Source organism: Hemibagrus wyckioides, linkage group LG23 (genome assembly GCF_019097595.1).
Source record: "Hemibagrus wyckioides isolate EC202008001 linkage group LG23, SWU_Hwy_1.0, whole genome shotgun sequence".
NCBI classification, from domain to species: Eukaryota; Metazoa; Chordata; class Actinopteri; order Siluriformes; family Bagridae; genus Hemibagrus; species Hemibagrus wyckioides.
Genome location: NC_080732.1, coordinates 11,089,351 through 11,111,774, shown reverse-complemented (window position 1 = coordinate 11,111,774; position 22,424 = coordinate 11,089,351). Strand labels below are relative to the sequence as shown.

The 22,424-nt window shown below is 37.7% G+C and overlaps 1 protein-coding gene across 1 annotated transcript in view; it reads left to right on the top strand.

The window, feature by feature from the left end:
* ofcc1 (orofacial cleft 1 candidate 1) overlaps positions 1 to 22,424 on the top strand; it is a 72,509-nt gene that overhangs the window by 43,386 nt on the left and 6,699 nt on the right. Inside the window, exons 16-19 of the mRNA XM_058375832.1 lie at positions 1,188 to 1,440; positions 2,663 to 2,826; positions 8,536 to 8,695; positions 21,594 to 21,773. Coding sequence (XP_058231815.1) covers positions 1,188 to 1,440; positions 2,663 to 2,826; positions 8,536 to 8,695; positions 21,594 to 21,773 — 757 coding nt within the window. The remainder of the gene's footprint in view (positions 1 to 1,187; positions 1,441 to 2,662; positions 2,827 to 8,535; positions 8,696 to 21,593; positions 21,774 to 22,424) is intronic.

Genomic DNA, 22,424 nt, shown 5'->3' with positions numbered 1-22,424 from the left:
AAATTAAAGCATTTCTGATTATTTGTTACTGTATGAATAGTTTAGTACAGTAAATAAAGTGAAAAGTGAAAAGGCGTTATTCTATTTCCATAGTGGAATTCTGATTTATGTAAAATTACCTCCCTGTTGCTGTTTTTAGGTCAGTGTGTTACGAGTGACCATGTATGCTTTCTAAATGAGAATTGTTGCCAATGAATGGTGGAATAAGTTTATTCTGAGACATGTATGAAGTGTTTTGAGTGAGTCCAAGATCCATGTTGCTAATGTAAACTGCATTAAAGAAAAAAGAAGGTGGCTCTCAGTACTTGTCCCTTTAGAGGAAAAGGGGTACTGCAAATCAATACAGACTTCTTCTAACTAATCATCTGGTTGAGAGTAATCACTTCCTTGATGACACAGGACCCCAGCCACAGGACTCTCTGAATGATTTAATGAGGATAAAAATTATATAAGCTTCATAAGCGATGGCCTTTACAGGTTTAGACAGTGTAAAAAAAGCACTAGTATTATCATTAAATACCAGTTTTGATGAACAGTGCTTCCATTTTTCAGGCAGAACAGTTCCAGGGATTTGTAGTATCAGTACCAAAGCACACTGAAGCTATCCTGGTGGATTATGGTGGCCCAACACCTTACTAAGACGCTTTATGTTTTCCTTTAATTTGTCACCTGTCTGTATTTTCTATAAATCTCCCAGTGAGACTTGCCTATGCTTCGATACCCCTGTTTGGTCAGCGAGAGGAACTCCAATGGGCCGATGCAGGTGTAATGGGGGGTGGTGCTGCCTCACTCACACATGCTAAAGGAAATTAATGAACAGACACAAAGACCATCGTCCTGCAAATGCTAAATTAAGAGAGCTTTGAGGCCTCCTACTAAGTGAAACTGCAGTCTGCTAGTCATCATAAGTGGACATGAACTGATCCTGCACCATCATGTTTTCACAGTTTTTACCATTAACATACAGCATATTTCTATATTTGCAATGGAAATCAGTAAGAACTGTGATGGGAAGGCTTTGTGTAAAAGCATATGTTTAGCAGAAATCACTTAAAGTAGCAGACACTATCTTCATTTTCTCACTCTCGTGTCTGAAATGTGTCAGAGTCGACATAAACACTCCGACATCAAGACTCACCCTTTTTCCCCTATTATCCCCCTCTCCGTTTCTCACCCACCCTGTCTAGGTTTAGCTTCCATGCCCACACGGTGGATTTGGTATATCAGAGCTCTCTCCTGCGCACCCTGGAGGAGCTGCTGCTGGTGTTGTTGGGGCCCTTGACCTTGAATGCAGCTATGTTTCTGCTGCTTCTGATCAGATGGCTCTGTCAGCTAGTGTTTGGCTCAACTCCTTCCTTCCTGTCAAAGCTGATCATGGCTCTGGGAGTGTGGACAGTGCTTGACCCTCTGGCTGTCTTCACTGTAGACGCTGTCCTTGGGGTAAGTCACATAAAATCATACGAGCACTTTGGCACTGTAAATAGAAGTTTACAAAATTATTGTAGCAAAGTGACTTTAGAAATACAAAGTGAAACTAGTCTGAGGAGAGAGAGAGAGAGAGAGAGAGAGAGAAATGTAGCTTGATTAGAAGTTTATGATTATTCAATAAGTTCTAAGCTTCTGTGAACTGTTTGATTATACAGGAGTTATAGAACAGTGTTATTTGATTATATCCTTCATTTGCTGTACAGCAAAATTGTTGCAGGCATATTTTCATAATCTCTCATATTTTCAGTGTGGCTTACATAATTAACCCCCGCGACTGTGTCTGTGTGTGCAAACACACAGAAACTGCTGTGATCAACTGAAATACATTTGTTATTGTCAGCAGGAAGAGAACTAAGGAACTGCACTTTTATTACTTTATACCATTTCCAATTGTTTATAAAAATTTGTACTGACTAAACATCATCATTTATTACCCAGAATGAAACGTCATAAGGTTTCCAAGATGCTGTACTGAAATATATTCCAATAGCGTCTGGGATACACCTCCAAATTTCCTTTATTCCGTTAATAAATTCTAGACTGAAAGGTCCCTAGAGTTTATCATCACCGATAGAGTTTATCTATAGAGTGTGTGCTAACCTAACAACCCAAAGAAAGAGAAAAAAAAAAAGAAAAGATTTTCGATACACTGCTAATAATAGTAGTATCTGTGTGTGATGATGGTGCATAATTTTGAGCAGGTTTTGTGTTACTGCTAGAAAGGATCAGGAATTAGCTGGACTAGATGGACACAATTCCTCAACAGTTACCATACCACCTCTAAAAGGCAGACCTCTGGTTAATTATGCTGTTTCCACCACAGTGCCATCAGTGTGAAAGTAGTTAAATGTGTGGATGGTAAACCTTATTTTTAACTGAAGTGCTAATCGCACAATTTTCGCACTGCTTTTGCACTGTTGCAATACAATGCTTCCCCAATTAATGTCGCTTTTTAAATTAGCTGAAAATAGTGCAGCAGCAGTTGAACACACACACACATGCTGTCTTACTTTACTTCTTCTGTTTGCCATGAGTTCCCTGCCCTTAGAAATATATGTACAATTTCCTACATCCCACAAAGTTAATGTTAATGTTAAAACAGAAGTGTTGTGGACCTGTTCCATCATTATATATACTCTGTGTGTGTGTGTGTGTGTGTGTGCACCACTTCCAGCGTCTGTCTTACAGTGCAGAAAAGCCAGTGGCTGATGCCGCTAAGCTTTACTGGCATTTCCATCGTTTGGAGCAGTCAGGCACAGCCGGAATTCTCATCACCCTTTTCCTGTATATCGTCCTCTTTATTCTCTCCTTCACCATGCTCTACATGTACTTCCTCAGGTTAGCCTGAACCATATAATCCCAATTCTACATGGTTTGTATTTCCTCTGCTCTAACAGCTCCACAAGACTGTGATATCAGTGATAAACTTTTTATAATCTTTTTAATAGAGATGTGTCTGTATGCATACCCATATATAATATACTAATAGATTATATACATACATACAGTTCCTTGCAAAAGTATTTAGAGTCCTGTATACAGTCATATTACTGAATTGCACATGGTAAATTGAAATTTCCTTCTGTGTTCATATTTTATTTTTACACAGTGAAACTAATTACATTGGATTTATGTTGGAAAAGTTTTTTGTTTGAAATCTTATTTGCAAGTATTCAACCCCTCTCAGTGATGAAAGAAAATGCCCTAACGAGGACATATTTCCATTATCACTGGCATCCACCTAGGAATCATCAAAGTTTTTGTCATATTTTCGGGAAAGAAAAATTTTCTTTTAATGAGAGAAGCCACACAGAAGTCAATAATCACTTTGAAGGAGCTACAGAGTTCAGTGGCTGAGAGCAGAGTAATGATGCACTAGTCAACACTGCGTAACATTGACTAGTATCAGAGGGTGCCAAGAGTTTCCATTAGTTGAAAAGTTCCATCAAAGTGCATGTCTGGAGTGAACCAGCTGTGATGGAAAGGGTTTGTGGTCAGCTATGAAAAGTTAGAGCTTTTTCTAAAATTTAAAAGTGCAAAGCCAAAGGCGCAAACCTAAAACTTCTCATGCTGGTGGTGGCAGCATCATGCTGTAGGGATGCTTCTTATATGCATGGACTGGGCATCTTGTCAGAATTGAAAGAAGATTGGACAAAATGGAAAATGATCTACAATGGCAAGTCCTGAAATCAATCCTACTGAGAATCTGTGGTATTTGCATCTACAAGCATCAACCAGCCAACCTGAATAACCTAAAGCAAATCACCCAAGGACACTGAGGCAAATTTACTCCAACACTGTGTGCAAAGCTGGTGCATTTGTACTCTAAAAGAATTAAATCTGTTATTACAGAAAAAAATGGATGTACGAAATAATAAAGTGTGGGGGTTGAATACATACACAATCAATTTATTTGTATTTTTCATTAAAATATTCCCCAACATAAATTCAATGTCATCTAAAAATGATTGATTTGAGTTCAAATAAAATAACATTAAGTAATATGAGGGAATTGGTCATGGGACTGAATATGCAAGACATTGTTATGTATGTATAGTTTATAATCAGCCAATCATTTGGCAGCAGAGCGGTACATAAAATCATGCTGGATATGAGTAATGTCCACTTCAAGCATCAGAATGGGGAAAAATGTGTCTTAGTGTTTTTGACCATAGCAAAAAATGTTATTTAAACATTAATTTCATGTTATACATATTTAACGCACAAATTCTGTGTTTTCTGCTAGTAATTAACATACAGCTAGAATACACACCTCGGTGTGTAATCTGCATCGTTCCTGGAAACTGTGAACATGTCTGGCCCATATATTTTTTTTTTGTCATTTCCTGGTGACAGATTGTCAGCAGGGTAAAATTTTATATGATGAATTAATTCAGTATATTCTAGTAAAAAAAAAGAAATAAAGTTAATTTGGAAATTTATCTGGTAGGTAAAAGCAAAAATAACTTCCTCTCAACTTGAAATTCCTACTTTTCCACTCTTCTCAGCTACAAGTTTCTGCTCGGTTTAATGGAGTGACATAAAATCAACAAAGGCACAACATCAGAAGTACACAAAATCCCACTGCTTACCTTTAAACACGTTGCTGTTTATGTGTTGAATCCGAGAACGAGAAATGACATCATCCTGACCTGTGAACTGTGAGTGGATAGGATAGGTCAGACTTTCTGCAGATAGGATTGGTCAGACTTTCGGTAGGAGTGGTCAAGGTTGGTCAGATTGTCAGTGGGAGTGGATGGAATTGGTCAGAATTTTTGCAGAAGCAGACAGGAGTGATAAGATTTTCTGCAAGCAGGCTTGGTCAGACTTTCTGTGAGATCGGACATAATTGGTCACCTTTTTTACTGGCAGGATTGCTCAGATGTTCTGGGGGAGTGGACGAGAGTGGTCAGATTGTGCGGAAGTGAGATTCTAGTGCAGATGTGCCTCTAGGATAACATGTGGTTCATTAGACACACTTTCCTCTTCTCCTCTGACCTTTCTGGTGGATAACATTTCTGCCCATAATATGAAACACTGGCATCTTGTTCACAAAATGATAAGCATCATAAATAGGCTTTAATGGGACATTTTCTCTTGTGCTTTCATCTGGCAACCGGCTGCTGATATAATGCACTTTGATTTAATAGTCTCAAGTGATTGCTGATGAGCAAAGGACCAACATAAAAAATTAAATGGAGTTGATGAAATGAAATCCTGCTCTCTGGGGTTAGTTGGTGTGAGGGTGCCTGAGGGATATTGTAGTGGTTGAGTTGTCTGACCACAGTTGTCGGTAATGCGTTTCACACAGTCATTTTTCTTTTGTGTTTACTGTTGCTAGTAAATATTTGACTATATGCAGTAGTCTAAATAAAACTGAGTTGGATAATGCTTTAGGAACTGGCTTCATTTTCCAGTCCAAGGCATTAAACTGCACAAATCCTAGGTTGGTATTAATGTCACACTAAAGATTCTGTGCTGTGCCAGTGCAGTTTGTTGTATGCGTTAGTCTCATGTCTGTCTGTTATGTTTGTCATGTGCTGGGACAAAAGCATAGGCTCTAAATGTAAGCCTGCTCAGTACCCATCATGCTTTGTGGTTTAAGATGTTCCTATGGGCTGCCTGAAGAGAGACAATGACACACCAGCTGACCTATTTCTGTAATACCTCCTGAGGCTGCATGTATAGATAGCTGTTTTTTAATTACATTTACGCAGGCCCTGCATCACTCCCTGCAAAAAGGAAAAACAGAATATGTTCCATTAAGCACATTATTAAATTCAGTGTGATGTGTGATCCTGATGGCAACTAAATTCTGCATGGCTTCAATGTAAGGAGCAGATATATTAAAAAGCCTTATTGTGTGTTGGAGTGGAATAGGTTGGCCTTCCCCACAATGAACACATTTGTATTTATTTTACAGTATGATGTGTGGCCTCACTGTATTGTCTGGTGTCTTTCTGCTAGATGTTAGATATGAACAAAAAGATCACACTTGACAAACGTATCCTAAAATAGACCACTAGAGACCATGGGTGAAAAATAATTAAAATCAGGATGTTACATGATGAATCAGGAGAGTCGGCAAGTATGGGGGAAAAATGACCTTTATAAAAACACCATCTATTTCTGAACACTATATGTGAATAGACCAGGCATTGAAATTATGAAATAATATTGAAATAAATAGTGTGTTGAATAGGTCTTGTGCCCAGTCCAGTTTGAGACAATATGATACTTCAGTTCATTTATTTACATTTATTTGGCTATGATCATAACATTAATTGTTGCCTTTTTGTAAATCATTGCTAAAGATATCAGTCTGAAACATCTGAAAGAGTCTGATATTCACTCCATGCCATGAAAGCTTGGTCATGTCAGTGAACTGAATCTTGCTTTGTTTCAGTGCATGTGAGTTATTCAGATGAGTTGAGGTCATGTTTTACATATGATAGCCAACAGACATCACTCTCTGCTTTTTCCCATTGAGACAGTAAGCTCTTCTCTTGCATGAGTTAGTCTTTTTTGTCATGTGAGTTTTATTTGAGTTCCGATTACCCTTTAACTGAACCAAATCCCTTTGTTGGGGTCGAAGATCAGAGAGTTTTGAACAGAAGCCAAGTTGTTAGAAGAGAAGATGTCTGATGCACTGCCACCTCAAGACTCCAATCAATAGCCATTCCATCTTCCCCGTTTTACTCAAGCACTCCTTGTCAGACAAAGCATCCATCTTATCCCTGCAAACAGATCTTTGAGGCTGAGCTAAAGCTAAGATTTACTGTATGAAAGGGTGAAGATATTAGGCACACCTTAACAGACAAATTATTCCTTCTGTTTATCCAGGGAGACAACATAGCTCAATGAGATTCACGAAGTGTCAGAACTCATGCCAGGAGTCGTTCTATAAAACTGGGTGTGTACAGTGCATCTTGAGTTCATTTGTAAACCATATTTTGTTTGGAACTATTTATTTTGGAATTGCACTTCAGTGCCTGTCATTTTACATTCATTTTGAGTGGCATAGTGATTTACAATTTACTGCTAATTAATAAAACACTTTAGCTGAGCTATTGTGCTTGGCTGTCCTGCAATGTGAGCGGTCATGTGCTACAGTTTATCACAATGCTATTCTTGTCCTGCTATTCAGTCTTCAGTTAAAGGCACTTTGTTGGATATAAACAAAAATAAATAGGCTCTCAAAACATCTCTGACTTGTCAAGGCATAGACTCCATGGACCTCTGAAAGTGTACTGTTGTTTCTGCCACCAAGACATTAGCAGAAGATCCTTTGAGTTCTATAAGTTGTGAAATGGGCCTGAATTTTGATGGAAAATTCAAAATTGAATCAAATTGCTGACAAAGATAACTCTGACTTTGATAGAAAGGTATCAGAACACACAAAATGCTGTAGATCCCTGTCTACTGCCGAAAACACTTACAATGGGCACATGAGCATCAGAACTGGACCATGTAGCAATGGAAAAAGGTGTACTGGTCTGGTGTACTGGTATATATATATATATATATATATATATATATATATATATATATATATATACTTGTCTGTTAACATGATGTAAAAGACAAAACAAAATATTCATCAGATAAGGTATCTTTATCATACAATAAAGATAACTAGACAAATGAGAGTACTCCTAGTCATATGTTAATCAAATATCACAATTGTCTGATCGCTGTGACTTTAACTGTGGCATGGTTGTTGGTACCATAAATTGCTGATCTCTTGAGATTTTTTCATATAGCAGTGGCAAGAGTTTACACAGAATGGAGTGACAAATAAAGTGAGTGAGTGACAGTTATTTGGGTGGAAGAGAGATTGTTAAGAGAGGTCAGAGGAAAATGGCTAGATTGGTTTGAGCTGCCAGGACGCCATTTATCAACTGTCCAGTTTCTGTATGTCTGTACCTATCATAGCCTCAGATTCTTGTTCTTGGCTGATAGGAGTGGAACCTGATGTGGTCGTCTGCTGTTGTAGTTCATCCACTTCAAGGTTTGACGTGTTGTGTGTTCAGAGATGGATTTTAACTCATCACAGTTTTAAAGAGTGCCTATTTGAGTTAATACAGACATTCTGGCAGCTCAGAGCAGTCTGGTCATTCTCCTCTGATCTCTCCCATTAACTCTGTGTTTCAGCATGCAGACACTCTGCTCACAGGATGTAGTTTCTTTTTCAGACCATTCTTTGTAAATTTAGTTTTTTTTTGAAAATCCCAGGTCAGCAGTTTCTGAAATACACAAACCAGCCCATCTGGCACCAACATCTATGCCATGGTTAAAGTCAAAGAGATCACACTTTTTCCCCATTCTGATATTTGATGTGATGCTCTGGACCTGTTTCTGCATGAGTTTTTGCATTGTGCTGCTGCCGCATGATTGACTGACTGAATAACAGGAAATAGTTAAATAATAAATGGTTATTAAAAAAAAGTGCCTGGGCTAAAAAAAAATTAAAACATCTAAGCTGATGAGAGTTATATGGATGTATTTGATTTATACTCTTGTGTGGGATTTCTTCTTTTTTTCCAGGTTCCATAATGACGGCAGAATTCTGGATGTGTACCTTCGTCTCCACAGTCCAGAGAGAGCTTTTTTTATCCCAGATGATTTTGAAGTTTCCAATCAGGAGCTTAGTTACATTGTAAAAAAGGCGGAGGAATGGAGAGGTTTCAACGGCGAGAGACGTAAGGTTTGTGCATATCGTTTGCTTTAATGTATTGGTCTAGTTGTCTTGTGTTAACCACCATTTTAACCATCAGAAAGACTGCCAAATGTCTCAGAGCTTTTCTCAAGCCCAAAAGCTTAGCTGGATTAATGTGTGATTTAAAAAAAGGCTTAATATTAATCCATTCGATTGCCTCTGCTAAATTGCCCAACTGCTGGCTGATAGTTCATGTCATGGCTGCTAGACTATGTGAAGAAGAAAAGGCATTTTTAAAAATGTACTTTTTCTTGTAAATGATTTTTAACACAGTTCTGATTCTGGGTATTTAAAGTGAGTCTATCAAAGCTTAATGGCATTTTAACACGCTCTAATGGTTTCCTGTAACATCGCAAAGGACTGCTTATGAACAGGAATGATAATTGAAAAAAACTGATGAAATCAGGAATTAGGATGATTGATAATTCATGCATGGATTTTGAAGATACAGTAATGTAAATGATTAGAGTTCTTTAGTTACATTTCAGAAAGCTACAAATTCATCTCAGAGGTCTTTAGTTTCATGTTAATTAATTGGAGATAATTACCCAAACTGGATCTCAGTTAGCAATTGTTTGATCAGACCACAGAAACCAGGTTCTCATGTTTTACTCTATCTTTTTCTGAAGAAAGACTCTTTCAACAAATACTTGCCTTTAGACTAATCTTTAACACATAATCCAGTATATTTACTCATTTGGCTGATGCTTTTGAGCTGCAGGTTAAGGTTAAAGGGTTCCGTCTTGAGTAAATTATTGTAAAATTCACATCCCTTTTTTTGTTAAGTGCACATAATAATACACACTCCTTGCTGTCAGTTCAACATCTTTGTTTTGCTGTTAGCTTCTTGATTTCTTCCATCTTTTTACTCTCTGACCTTCAGGGCTTAGTAAGTGGCATACAGGGTAAGACCTCGCTAGCTTTGTGTGTCTGGAGAACAGTGGAATGCATTTGCAATGATTCTCATTTAGGCAATGACTTTTCACCATCTCCTCTCCTCATCCCAACCTTCAGTCGCTGTACAGTTCTGTTCCAGAATTACAGCAATCACTGCTTTCCTAATATTGCCCCTAATTCCCCCTTATTGAACTGATAAAATGATAACACATTAAAGCCCTTTGCCAGCATGATGAAAATTTAGGGTTATTGCATTTCACCATTTTTAACATTATCCAGCTAGGCAATTTTTCATTTAAATAAGACGGCCTGGGCCATTATTTTATAATTATTATAGCAAGTTCTCCCTGCAAAAAAGGGTGACTTTCCCAACTCTCCAAATACATATCCCTATTAAACTAATTTGCCTACATGCAAATTTTGTCATTTATATCTCATTAACTATTTATCATCACCATATCAAAGAAACGTATGCAGATAGGGAAAGGAGCATTGAGACAAATCTGAAACTAATATTTTGCAACTCTAATGATTTTTGCATCTTTAATTAGATAGGAGAAGGTTGATATGATTAGGTCAGGATGCAGTGGTTTTCATTAAAAATACATTTCCAAAACTGTATTCCAAATGTGCCGTAGCAATTAAATAGTGAATCCAGCATGTTTCTTATTATGAACCCAATTAATATAGGAGAGGCACAATTTTAATAACAAGAGGCCATGAGGCTTTCATTAGCAAAGACAAGAAGAAGGAGAAACTGAACAAATGGTACGCTTCTAAGTATAGAGAAACAGAGCTATAGGAAGTTTATAAAGTTCACTTCATTTTATGGTGAATATTTTAGCATGCTTTAGCCCTATACCCTGTGTTTATTGTGATTACTGTTTTAGATCATTGAGAATTAAGAATTTTCCATTCATAAAGATGATCATCAGAGAAATAAAAATTGTTATCATTATATCAGAAAATGATTGTGTCAAGAAAAAAGACATTAAATGACATATTTTATATATGGCATTTTATATTTTCTATATATTTATATATACAGTGATTACTGTAAAAAACATACACACAGATAAAGAAAGAAGAGAAACTACTTACTTTCCTCTAGAACAACATTTTAATTTCAGTATTTACTCTTACAAATGTAAGGTATAAAGGTTTACTTTATCATCTGTCTACCCACTTTATCACTATTTGTCATTCAGCAATTGGAAAACCTTTAACATAAAATTCACATTCGGTTCTTTAACTAATTAAGGTACAGTTTATATGATTATTGTGGTCTTCAAGTTCAACAAACAAACAAACAAACAAACAAATACCTATAGGACATAATAGGTATTCAACAGCATGATACTGTAAGAGTTTTATGCTCTTCACCTCAAAATCCCTGAATTGATGAATTGTCATCAGAGCTACACCTCAAATTTTAAAAAGGTGACTCAAAAATGTTTTTCCTGATTTAAACCAAGATATTTAGTCCAGAACTGAGTGTCAGCCTGTGTCAGGAGCTACAGACTCGTGAAAAGATACTGAGCAAACATATATCCAAATCTCACCATAGCATGATTATAGGAGCACGATATCTGCTATTAAACGACCAAAGTTAGTTAGTTATATTAAAGTTATAGTCTAAACTAGCTCGGGCATCCACATGTACAAACCTAAACAGAATAAGTAAGATTAAAATGTTCTGTATGATGAAGTAATTCAAAATCCATCTTTAGGCATTTTTAAAGTTGTTAGACATTGAAGCTAGGAGGCTCAGTACTGTTATTCTCTCCATGAGAGCCTCTACAAAATTATATGACTCTGTTAAAGAACACTGATGCACTGACCCGTTAAATGATGACTTGTTAGAGAATGAAGTAAAGGAGTCAGATTGCATTCCTGCAGGACTCCTGCACTACATCATTTAGCTTTGTTAATTTGTACACACCTAACACAACTGATTTAACACAGTTGACGCTGATTAGTTGATGAATTGAACCAAATGTTATCGTTAAGAAAATTATTTTATTTTCCTGGGTTTTTTTTTTATTTTATTTTATTATACAATACAAAAATGTCAAATTGTTTGAAATTCTAAATAGCACTTTATTTAAAAGAATGGTATTTCTAACACAACTTGCCTCAAGGAAGGTCTCAGGTCTTTCAAATTAATAAATAAATACATTACCAGTATAGTTCAAAGATAAATTTGTATTTTATGGAAAAAATATATATTATTTGAGCTGAGCTTGGCTGCTTCTATTCAGAAACTGAGCTGCTGGCACTCACGGTTAAAGATTCACTACATGACAGATGCATACAGCTGAGTACTTTTGCAGTAGAAATAATTAAACCATAAGTCAGCGTGATTACATTGCTACATTTACATATATGGAGAAAACTGATGCTGCCATTCCTTAGTAAAATGCTATTTCTCCACAAAAGATACAAATAGATCTTAATCGAATCCTTTATGATGGTTTGAGTGTGGTTCACTGGTTTTACGGTTATGCAGTATTATAACAACAAATAGTAATATACTAACAAAAGCACACAATGTCTCTGGTGTCTCTTTCTCTTCTACAGTGCAACAAAAAGAAATTAAAAGATTTAAGTTACGCTCTTTAACCACCTGGCAACATACACTGCCATTTTAATTCAGTATTTATATTGTACAATATACAACAAACAAGATGCTTAAAGACCTAACAGTAGTAAAGTGTTAATGCTAGTATGTTTCCCATGAGCATTAAAACAATAAAACAAGATCCACATTCAATAACATATCCACAAATGGCCTGGTGTTATTATCATCAAACCTGTAATTTTCAGCAGCTGATCATAAAACATAATCCGATTTTTTTACTCTTTAATTAACTTTATATTATGGCTTATATTCTTTCAGGCCATGTGATGATCATTATTGCTGCTGTTTAAGATATTACACTCTGCTATTAACATTTGAGTACTGAATATTATAACATAAATGCCACTAGGTTTAGCAGTTGTGCACATTATTTTTGTGCTTATTTAATATTCAGTATAAATTGCGACAATTTCCAACTTCAAAACTGTGCAGCAGAGCTTCCACTGATGGAAGTTATCTGTCTATGTGAAGTAGACAACTCACCCTTTATTTAATCTTCTTTTCAGTTTTTGTGTGCTGCATTGTAAAGCAACTGCATGGAGCTGAGAGAGATAGAAAATGAAGTGGTGCCTAAAATCATAGCGTGTGTGTAATGAGGGCATTAATTATGTATAGCCATTGGTGCAGATGGACCTCATTAATTGTCTGCTGTCGCCTTCTTGATTACTGTACCTGGGAGGGAGGTACTAATGCCTGCCGCGTTTTAGCAGGTAATGCAAACTGTTTTGTCACCGAGTGTCTGACAGTGACGGAGCAGCCGTGTGCCAGAACTCTAATCTTCGCCATAATTCTCCAGAAACTTCATGGTGACATTGATTTTGCTAATGGCCGCTGATAGCCCCCGAGATGTTTTCGCAACTAAAATTGCATCAAGATTCTAACAAAGCCACAGCGTTTGTCTCCCCGTCTCTCCTTAATGTGTTTCCACAGGCAGAATTTAGGGAACACCGAAGGTGCTTTGCAAAACAACGGATTGGTGGGTGTGTTGGGGGGCTGTCATGAGAGGCAGACTGCAGAATTGAGGCCTAATGATGAGCAGACTGTGTTGGTTTTTCTTTATCTCCTCTCTCTCTCTCTCTCTCTCTCTCTCTCTCATATATTATTAAGTGAATGATAGGCAAGACCTCTACTGTGATCTGTGGCCTCAATCTTAGACTCAGTGCACAGTTAATAACAGCATAAACCGTTGCTTTTACAACTTGTTACGTTGCATCTCTCTGTATTAGCCTACAGACATTGTTATGAAATTCTGAGTCTGACCGATGTGTGTGCAGCCACAACATTCTACATCATGCTCTTCTACTGACGCCCACATTCATTAAATATCAGCAACAAATACTGTAACATGAGAAAGAAGTCCATTAAGCTCATGAGTCAATTAGCCGTAGAATTTGTTCACTAATTCTCACCTGCTGACTAGCAGCCCGTGACCGACGGCTCCGGCTCCGCTGTGAGCCAGCAGAGGAAGCGGGTCTCCCTGAAAACAAACCCCAAACAGGAACAAAAACATGACAATATGACATGAGGGAGGGGTTGACCTGATACTGCTGGGGTCATGATGAGGCACCTGCACCCCTCTGCAAGCACACCAACATCCTTTTTACAAAGCTGTTTGCTTGCATTATGTCTGAGAGCTGCTTCTTCAATTACAGGATGCTATTAGTGGACAGTGCTGTGCATGGGCTGGCAGGCCTGAGGCTACAGAGCCCTCACACACACATCACAATATGAGATGTGACTAGGCAAGGGGTGGGCCTGCCGTGGAGAAAAGGTCAACAGCTTTTGCTGGGCAGCAATGTGTGAAAGTTGTGCAGCCACACAATGGTCCAGGAAGTAGGGAGGAGTGAGGTAGAGGAAGAATTTCCCTACATATGCATATACATACTACAGACATTCTATATTCAATATGTATGTCCTTAAACAGGTTGTTATGAGTATTGAAAATTTTGAGTTTTTTTTCTCTTTACACAATAATGTTTACACTCTATTCAGAATAGTGCAATAATTAATAAATAAATAAATAAATAAATAAATAAACAGTGAGCAGTTCTGTGGATGGAAACACCTTGTCCTAGCTTACAGGAAGGTAACAATGACTCAAATAACTACCATGGTGAACAGAAAAGTATCTTGGAACACACAACACAATAAACTTTAAGGCAGATAGCAGCAGAAGACTAGAAGACAATGGACACAGACTCATCCAAAAAGATGATGATTGTGGAAAAAAAACAGGTGATGTTATATGTATATGGATTTTATATATGCAACAATTGTGGTTGTAGAAAAAGATTTAAAAAAAAGAGGCATTTTATTTTATTTTTATTTTTATTTTATTTATTTTTAAGTTATTTATCAGCTGTTCATCCAAAATTCTTCTATATTGAACAATATACCTCTGAAAAGCCTCTTTTCTAAAATATAGTCCATGTGTGCTTAGATGACATAATGATTCATGGCAAAATATTGTTTTATGGGAATCTGTTGTTCACTGGGATCAGCTTTATTTTATCTTATCCGAGAATGGCCCATTTCTCTGCTAAGTCATTGTTCTTACCCTTCAGTGGAGGTACAATCACATCATTTCACACACTGGCTTAAATATTATACAAAAGTGAGATTGTGATTTAGGATTTTTCTTACTTTTTTGAGTAGTTTTGACTTGAATTTATCCATAAAATTTGACGTGTGACAGTAAAGCATTTTTCTAAACATGCTTTCAACAGATCAAGCTTAAGTGAAATCGACAAATGATAGTGTGGGACAAGGTCAAAAAGTACTAGTGGGTTTGGTTTTCGGGGTTAGTTGTTATTGTATTCAAGATTATCAGAAGTTTCACAATTTTACTTCACTGTGATAATGAGAAATATTTTCATTGCTTCTGATTTTATCATAGATCAAATGTATGTCAACAGAAAAAGAGGAATCTTTCATCTAACTAAACAGCTAGACTGACTGTTTCCACAAAATCTGGGAGATTCATTCAGCAGACACATCGGAGATGGGCTTTTCATTTCATTTCATCCTAATATGTTGCTCACCAAGTCAGCTGTCAAAACAAATGCAGCTGGAAGCTGCAAAATTAGGTCCACATGTTCAAACTCTCATAGATCCTGCACCCCTCCTCCTCTCATAATGTAGAACAGAGGGAACAAATTGAACTGTCGACAGATGAGGGAACATTCTCTAGAGATGTTCTGGATGAATGGAATTTTTAAGAAAGACTATCTATCTAAGTTAATATTAGACCAGCCTACTAGTGATATTGTTTACCATTATAGCATTATATCATATTCAGTGTTTTATTTCTACCCATATTTCTATCTCTCTGGGTTAGAGGTTTTTCTTCTTTAATAGATTTAGATTTAGATTTAAGTTTAAGAGCAGTATATAATACTTCAGAATTGTTCACTCTTAAGGACATTGTGCAGATGTTGTTTTCCCCTTTGGAATAAAATAGAACCTATTTAAAGTACATATCAGTAGAGAAATATTTTAGCCTTTAAAAATCCATTAACTAGTTATGTGAGGAAGAAAAATGTGCAAGTCTGTGTCAAAGTCTGATTTTAAGCCTGTTGAGTCATGGATAATAACACTGTGGCTTTATCTTCTGCTAAGGCTAACAAAATCACATTGAGAAAATAAATGAAGTTGTAGGAAATACTCTTTCTAATTATATATAATTAAATGCATGAGAAATAAAAAAGGACAAAATATGTTATGCATAGTTCATTTAATTGGGATAATGTTAAAAAGAAAATAAAGTACCAATAATTGTGAAATTATTTTTTTTACCATTTAGGACAATATTAAAAGTTAAAGGAAGATAATATAATTAAAACAAAAGCACCTCTCATGCATCATTTCTTTTTCTGCAGATATTATTAAAGAACAGACAAAATCAAACAAATTAGGACAAAATATACAAATGTCCTTCAATGTGAATTGTAAGATGCTAAACCCTGAGAACAAACAAAACTTAGAAAGTATTTTCCCAGGAACTCTTGGTCTGTGCAAGTAAGTGAAAGATCACCTTAAGGAATTGTTTATGGATTAAACACGCATTTTAAAGGTTTTATAAAAGCAGATTAGTGACAGGGAATTATGCAGATGCATCAGTTAGATAATCCTCAGAAGAGATGTTATCACCCGAAGTGTCTCACCTTGCCTTTTTTCCTTCTTTGTTCCAACTTTCTCAATTTTGAATCCAGTGTTATTCTCTTCTGAGTATTTTAAACAGCATATTTTAAATGTGCATATTTTTTCTTCTTATAATAAGAAGTACATTGAAAACAGCTAGGATTTTAGTGCAGAGAGACAGGGTTTGCACTTGGGTAAATGAGAGATGAATGGCCTTGCTGTACTGAAACATGCTGTTTTTCCATCAGTTGCCTGTCATGTCTGAGCATTTACCAGGTTAGAGTCAGCCTCTGCAGATCCAAATGGCAGATGAACAGCATTAATTGCATAAACTGGCTGCTCCCTCTTCCACAAGTCTACAATAATAGCCTATTTCTATTCTATTCTAATGGCTGGCAATGTGTGGGTTATCCATGCGTGGGACCGAGCTCTGATTAGCTGAGCCTTCTACATCTGCTGGTTTAGAATATGAATTAGAATTACAATGCATCTGCTCTGCTGCTTTACAATATGAACTCTCAGGCATGGAACTCTGCATTCACAGAAACGACATAAAAATTGCATTGCTATTATGTAAACATTATGGTTCAAATGTAGGCATTAATCAAACGAGACGGTTGTATTTGGAAACAGAACAACTGTATAGTGCATGCACACACAATTTACTGGTATGTTATTTATGGAGAATTGATAAGTGAATTTATTATGTTGCATTAATAAGAGACACATCAAATATGTTTCCCTGTCCACAGACAATACAGAAGAGAATGCATTTATCGCTTCACAGCTGGTTTGTTTGTGAGTTTGGGTCCTTGTGGGTTTTCTTACACCAGTTACTAACACCTCCCTAAACATGCTGTTAGTTATATTGGCTACTCTAAAAATAAACACTGATGTGTGATTGTGTGTGTGTTCACGGGGCTTTGCCATGGACTGGCCTCCCATCCATGATGCGTTTCTGCCCAGTGTCACAGATCCCCCTGAGCTCTGATCAGGATGAACAGGCTACTGAACATGAGTGACTGAATGTAAACAGAGAAACAAAATTGTAATGTGTCTTATTTATGGCTCAAGATATTTGCATGTGACTCAGCTGTGTTGAGTGAACAAGTATCGACACTGGGGTCTGGGAAACTGTTGTATTTGAAAGACTGTAAAAAGAAAGGTAGATTATGTGTTCCCAGATATGGTTATATTTAGGTGTGTGCTTACATATTATGCATAAGCATAGTCTATTTTTTTTAAATCCCACACTTTATGCATATTTCTATTTGTATCATTGGGTGTTTGTGGTGTAAGTCTCTCACTGGCACACATTGGCTTCTGTTGGTTCTGTCTGTCTGTCCATCATTCCTTTTAGATCGACCAATCCTCTCTTTGTGCTCTGTGCTCTATCATATCCAACTGTACCAGACTTGCCATGTGCCACTACCACATAAATAACCCAGGCTGTCCGCCACACACACTCACACACAGACTCATTCAAATGCACCTGTCACTGTGATAAAGCACTCGCCCGCAGGGAAGCATTGTTTACATTTTCACTCCACTCTTCGCAAAAGTGAGATTCTAATTATTTTTCCCCACTGTAAATTAAAGCCAAGCGGGACAGAACCAGGAGCCCAGAGGATCCAGCAGGTGCAACACTACACTCTCTTTATCACTCTCTCACTCTTTCCCTCCATCATTATCTGTATATCTGTCTATCTATTTATCCATCTGTATATGAAGTGTATATATTTATATGTAGTGTACCTCCAAGTACTGGTTGGATTGTGCTGACCACAGAGGTCAGCAGCTAGGAGGAGGGTGAGAATGTGAGGAAGGCAGAAGTGAAAAACTTCAGTTATATGCATATACATAGACACACATGCGTACACACAGTTGACTTTGCTGTTGTGCTCATTACATGCAAGTCTAGAGATATTCAGCCGAGTGGAATACATTATTCCTCACATTTCATACATAATAATGTGCCAAAATTGCATTGCATTATTTGTCATCCAGATGACTAGAGAGACAGAGATGGCGAGAGAGAGAAGGGAAAGATTTAATTAGCTCAACGAGTATGCAGATGGAAGGTAAAATTAGGCTAAAAAGGGAGCGCTGCAGATGAGTAGACTCAGTAATGATGGCACTATCTTATTTGGATCACTGAGAGCGAGATGATACAAAGCTTTGTTTAGACCCCTTTCTTTTCCTGAAGAATAGCCTTTATTTTTTCTTCTCTTTTCTTCTACTCACTTCGACTCACTTCAATTGTCAACAATTATTTTATACGTGGTGTTGATAAAAGTTGGGTTTAAAAGATAACAAACCAGTTTGTGGAAGCAGGACACCAGTGCTGTGCCAGTGATGTGTAGCATTTTCCTGGTTTGTGATCACAAAACCTTTATAGATTTATTATCATATCATATATATCTATCTATCAAATTTGCATGTTTCTGTCAACCTGCATTTTGGGAGTCATGTTAGTGTCTCTCTTTCTCTCTTGGTACTGCACAGCATATAGTATGAGCCACGCCATTCTCATATGACCCTCCCTCAGCACAACAGCAACTCTATTATGAAGCAGCTTTTCCTTGTATGACACTCTTTTAGCTTGTGCATTAAGAATGTATTGAATACAGGAGACACTTACACTTGAGTGCGACGCTTATCAAATTTCGTATATCCATTTTTACAAATCTGGAAACATGTAATCTCATTTGGCTGGGAGCAGGCGCAGGCTCATTTCGAGGAGAGTTGAGTGTCGGCTGCCGTTTTTATTTCCACTTCCTGGATCCCGGCCTGTCTGTGCATTTGCCGTAACATCTGTAAAATGCAGAATTTATGTCAGGGTTTGGAGACATGGTTTGATGTTTATAGTCCTCAAAGAAGCAGTTGCTGTCTCTGTTGATGCAAATAAAGGGACTGATATGGGGCTCTATCAGATCCTCATGTACAGACGTCCACAATAAATCCAGGCTAGATTGGTTAGAATTAGGTTAGCTCACTTGAATGCTATCTGCTTAATCCACAGATGGGCTCTCTGAGAACACCCAGGCTTTGAGTCTAAATCAGTCACTTAGTGCCAGCGCTGGGACAATGGCAGAGAAACCACTCTACCACATACAAACTCACACACACACACACACATACACACACACACCAAGATAGCACCTACTTTCTATCCTCCTTATATTTTAATAAAACATTCAATGAATGAATTTTGATGTGAAAAACCTGATCAAAATGGAACATTCTTATTATATCTTGATGTATTTATGTATGTAAGCATTTTAACCAAAATAATTAGACATGCAGATTAGCACTGAGCCAGACTCTATAGACTACCAGATTTTCTCATGATTACAGAGACTTGAGCAGATATTGCATAATGTACAACCTTGGAATTGGGATATTTTCATATTAAACTATGTACAGTAAAATACAATGTAGACAACACATGCGACACAGTCCACACAGGGTTCATCAGACACTTTAGGTTGTAAGTGATTGGGAAAGGGGAGTGTTTCTAATTTACTAGGTAATTTTCTACTGATTCCTTTTAGAATCTCCTCTGATGGTGCACAATGTGAGCATTCTCTCCGGGCTTTCTGTACTTATGAAGTGTCTAATTGCATTCTGTAATGACTCTTGTCCTCATAGCAACAGCAGCCTGTGTAGGCAACACCTTTAAGTAGCCGAAAAACTGATTTGAAATTAAGGTTTTGTCAGCCTGACCCTGCCCTTGTTTCCCTCAAAACACTTTGCTCCCGCTGTTTTGTTGTTGTTGTTGAACAGAGTCATAATTACTGGGCCAATTTGATGGGTCACCTTGAGTCTTATAGTTGATAAACTTGAAAAACTCCTGCATGTCCCCTTGATTAAGCTTATAGAAAAGGGCCATGAAAAGTAACAGAGAGAGAGAGAGAGTGAGAGAGAGAGAGGAAAACTGAATGAGGTAGAAGATGAAACAAGGAAGTGTGGTTTGAAAAAAAAGACAGAAATATTCATGCAGTAATTCAGGCCTGTCCAAGCCTGTTGGCTTCTTTCTCTATCATTAAGACAGATGCCCCTAAATCTGTTCCCCCTCTCGGAGGAGCTCTCTGTAACCTCTATCTATTCGTGCACTTCTGCTGGTTTCCTCACCAATCAACAACCAATCTATAATAAATGTCTTTGTGTTTGTGGTTAGTATTTGTGTGTTAGACCTGACACTATGTTGCATGTTCAGCTTGGTGAGAGACAGCTTGATCTTGTCACTCTGATGCCAAGACCTATGTGCCTTGCTACACACTTGGCTTGGCTTGTTCTGTGCACTAAGGTATTTAAACACTAACAGAAATCGAATCAGCCAAATTAGAGCTGTGCAAGCTGATACCTGCCCAAATGATAAAGTTCAGTTAAAATGGACATGAATATAAGCCCAACAGAAGCAAGTACAGCCATGGTAAATGGTAAGAGGTCACTAATTAACATGACCATACAATATGGAAATATTTTCGAAACTTTTAACTGGCTTCATAACATCTGATCTCATTTTACTTGGATCTCAGTAATCTTGTGCATGCAGATGACATGCATAGGTTTGAGATCAGTATTAATATAAGAAAACAGCATATCCTGTATTTCCTTTCTTATCCTATTAAGTATTTGGATTAAAATAACTTTTCTCGAGGCTGTGGGTGTGCTCTGTGCCATACCAGGGTCAGAATTGGTTGAGTAATCTGGCAACTTGATCCCCTACATTCCTGCCCCAGCGAGCTCAGATCATCAGTAAAGCTGAAGAAGAGTGGTTAAATTAAAGAGGATTACTGTCAACTGGTTTGGGATTTGATTCATCTCAAAAGTGCTGAACTGTTGTCAAGTAACGGACAGGTAATTGCATCAAAGTGAGCATTTGTGCAGGTATGTGGCACTAAAACCCTTCTCACCTCCACTCTTTGTTTGAATGTGTGCATAACTACCAGAATGTATGCAGTACAGAAACGTTTGCTCACTACTTAGTTTTTAATTTTCAGCTGGGCCAGATTTCCCGTAAGCACCTACCTACATGTAGACATAACATTGTTGGGTGGAGGAGTTGATGGTGATGACCTCTTTCTCCTCCTGCCATCTTCTGTCTCTCCTTGCCGACTTTTCATTTAGCTAATCTTGTGCTGTTTGATCATGGCTGTGTTTTTGAGTAGGTTCTAATGGGGGGATGGGGGATTGTCTCACTAGGTGGCAGTCTATGATTACATCTGGTCTCAGGAGGTGTCTGGAGGGTGCGAATCCCCTGGGGCTGTAGTCACTGAAGTGGGTGAGACGAGCAGCCATGTGTCCATCTATACGCTGTACCTGAGCGGCCTGCGTCAACGCTACAGACACTTCCTCAGGCAGCCCAGTGGAGCCATCGTTGAGGTGGGGCGTGTTTCCCTCTCAAACACTCTTGCTTATTCCCTCTCAGAAGCTCATATATAACTTTCCAATCACAATCATGGAATAATTTACAAATCAGATCTTCCCTAATCTATGCAGCTACTTACCGAGGGGTGTTGGTAGTTTTGGGAAACAAAAAATATGTTTTGGGAATCCCAATTTTGGTAACTTTAGATTTTGGTCTTTACACTCCTTTTAATGTGTGAACTAAAGAAAGAAGTAATGAATGGTTATTGATGAGAATGGGCCAGGTTTTACCTTGTGTTATATTCACTAGAAGAAGAGAGAGATGGAAGACAGATACTCTAGGTCTGGACTATCTGGCCTGGGGCGGCGGCGTTGCTGGGATCAAAGAGAGCTAAAAGAAGTGCTAAGCATTATTGTATTCTTCACCTGCTGACCTGGCTCTAACTCCTGCTCTCTGGGTTTCAGCTAGCAGCTAAGGGGAAAGCACTGATGCGTTCCCCAGTGCTTGTATTCTTGGTATGTTTTTGCACGACGCTACACATTACTGCACCCAGTCGAGCAGCACTGAGCAGACTGCTGGCCAGATTGCTGTCTAATTAAATGTTCCGCAGATTCCACTTGGTAACAACTGCAAGCATATGAATTAACTCGCATCCCCCCAAGAAC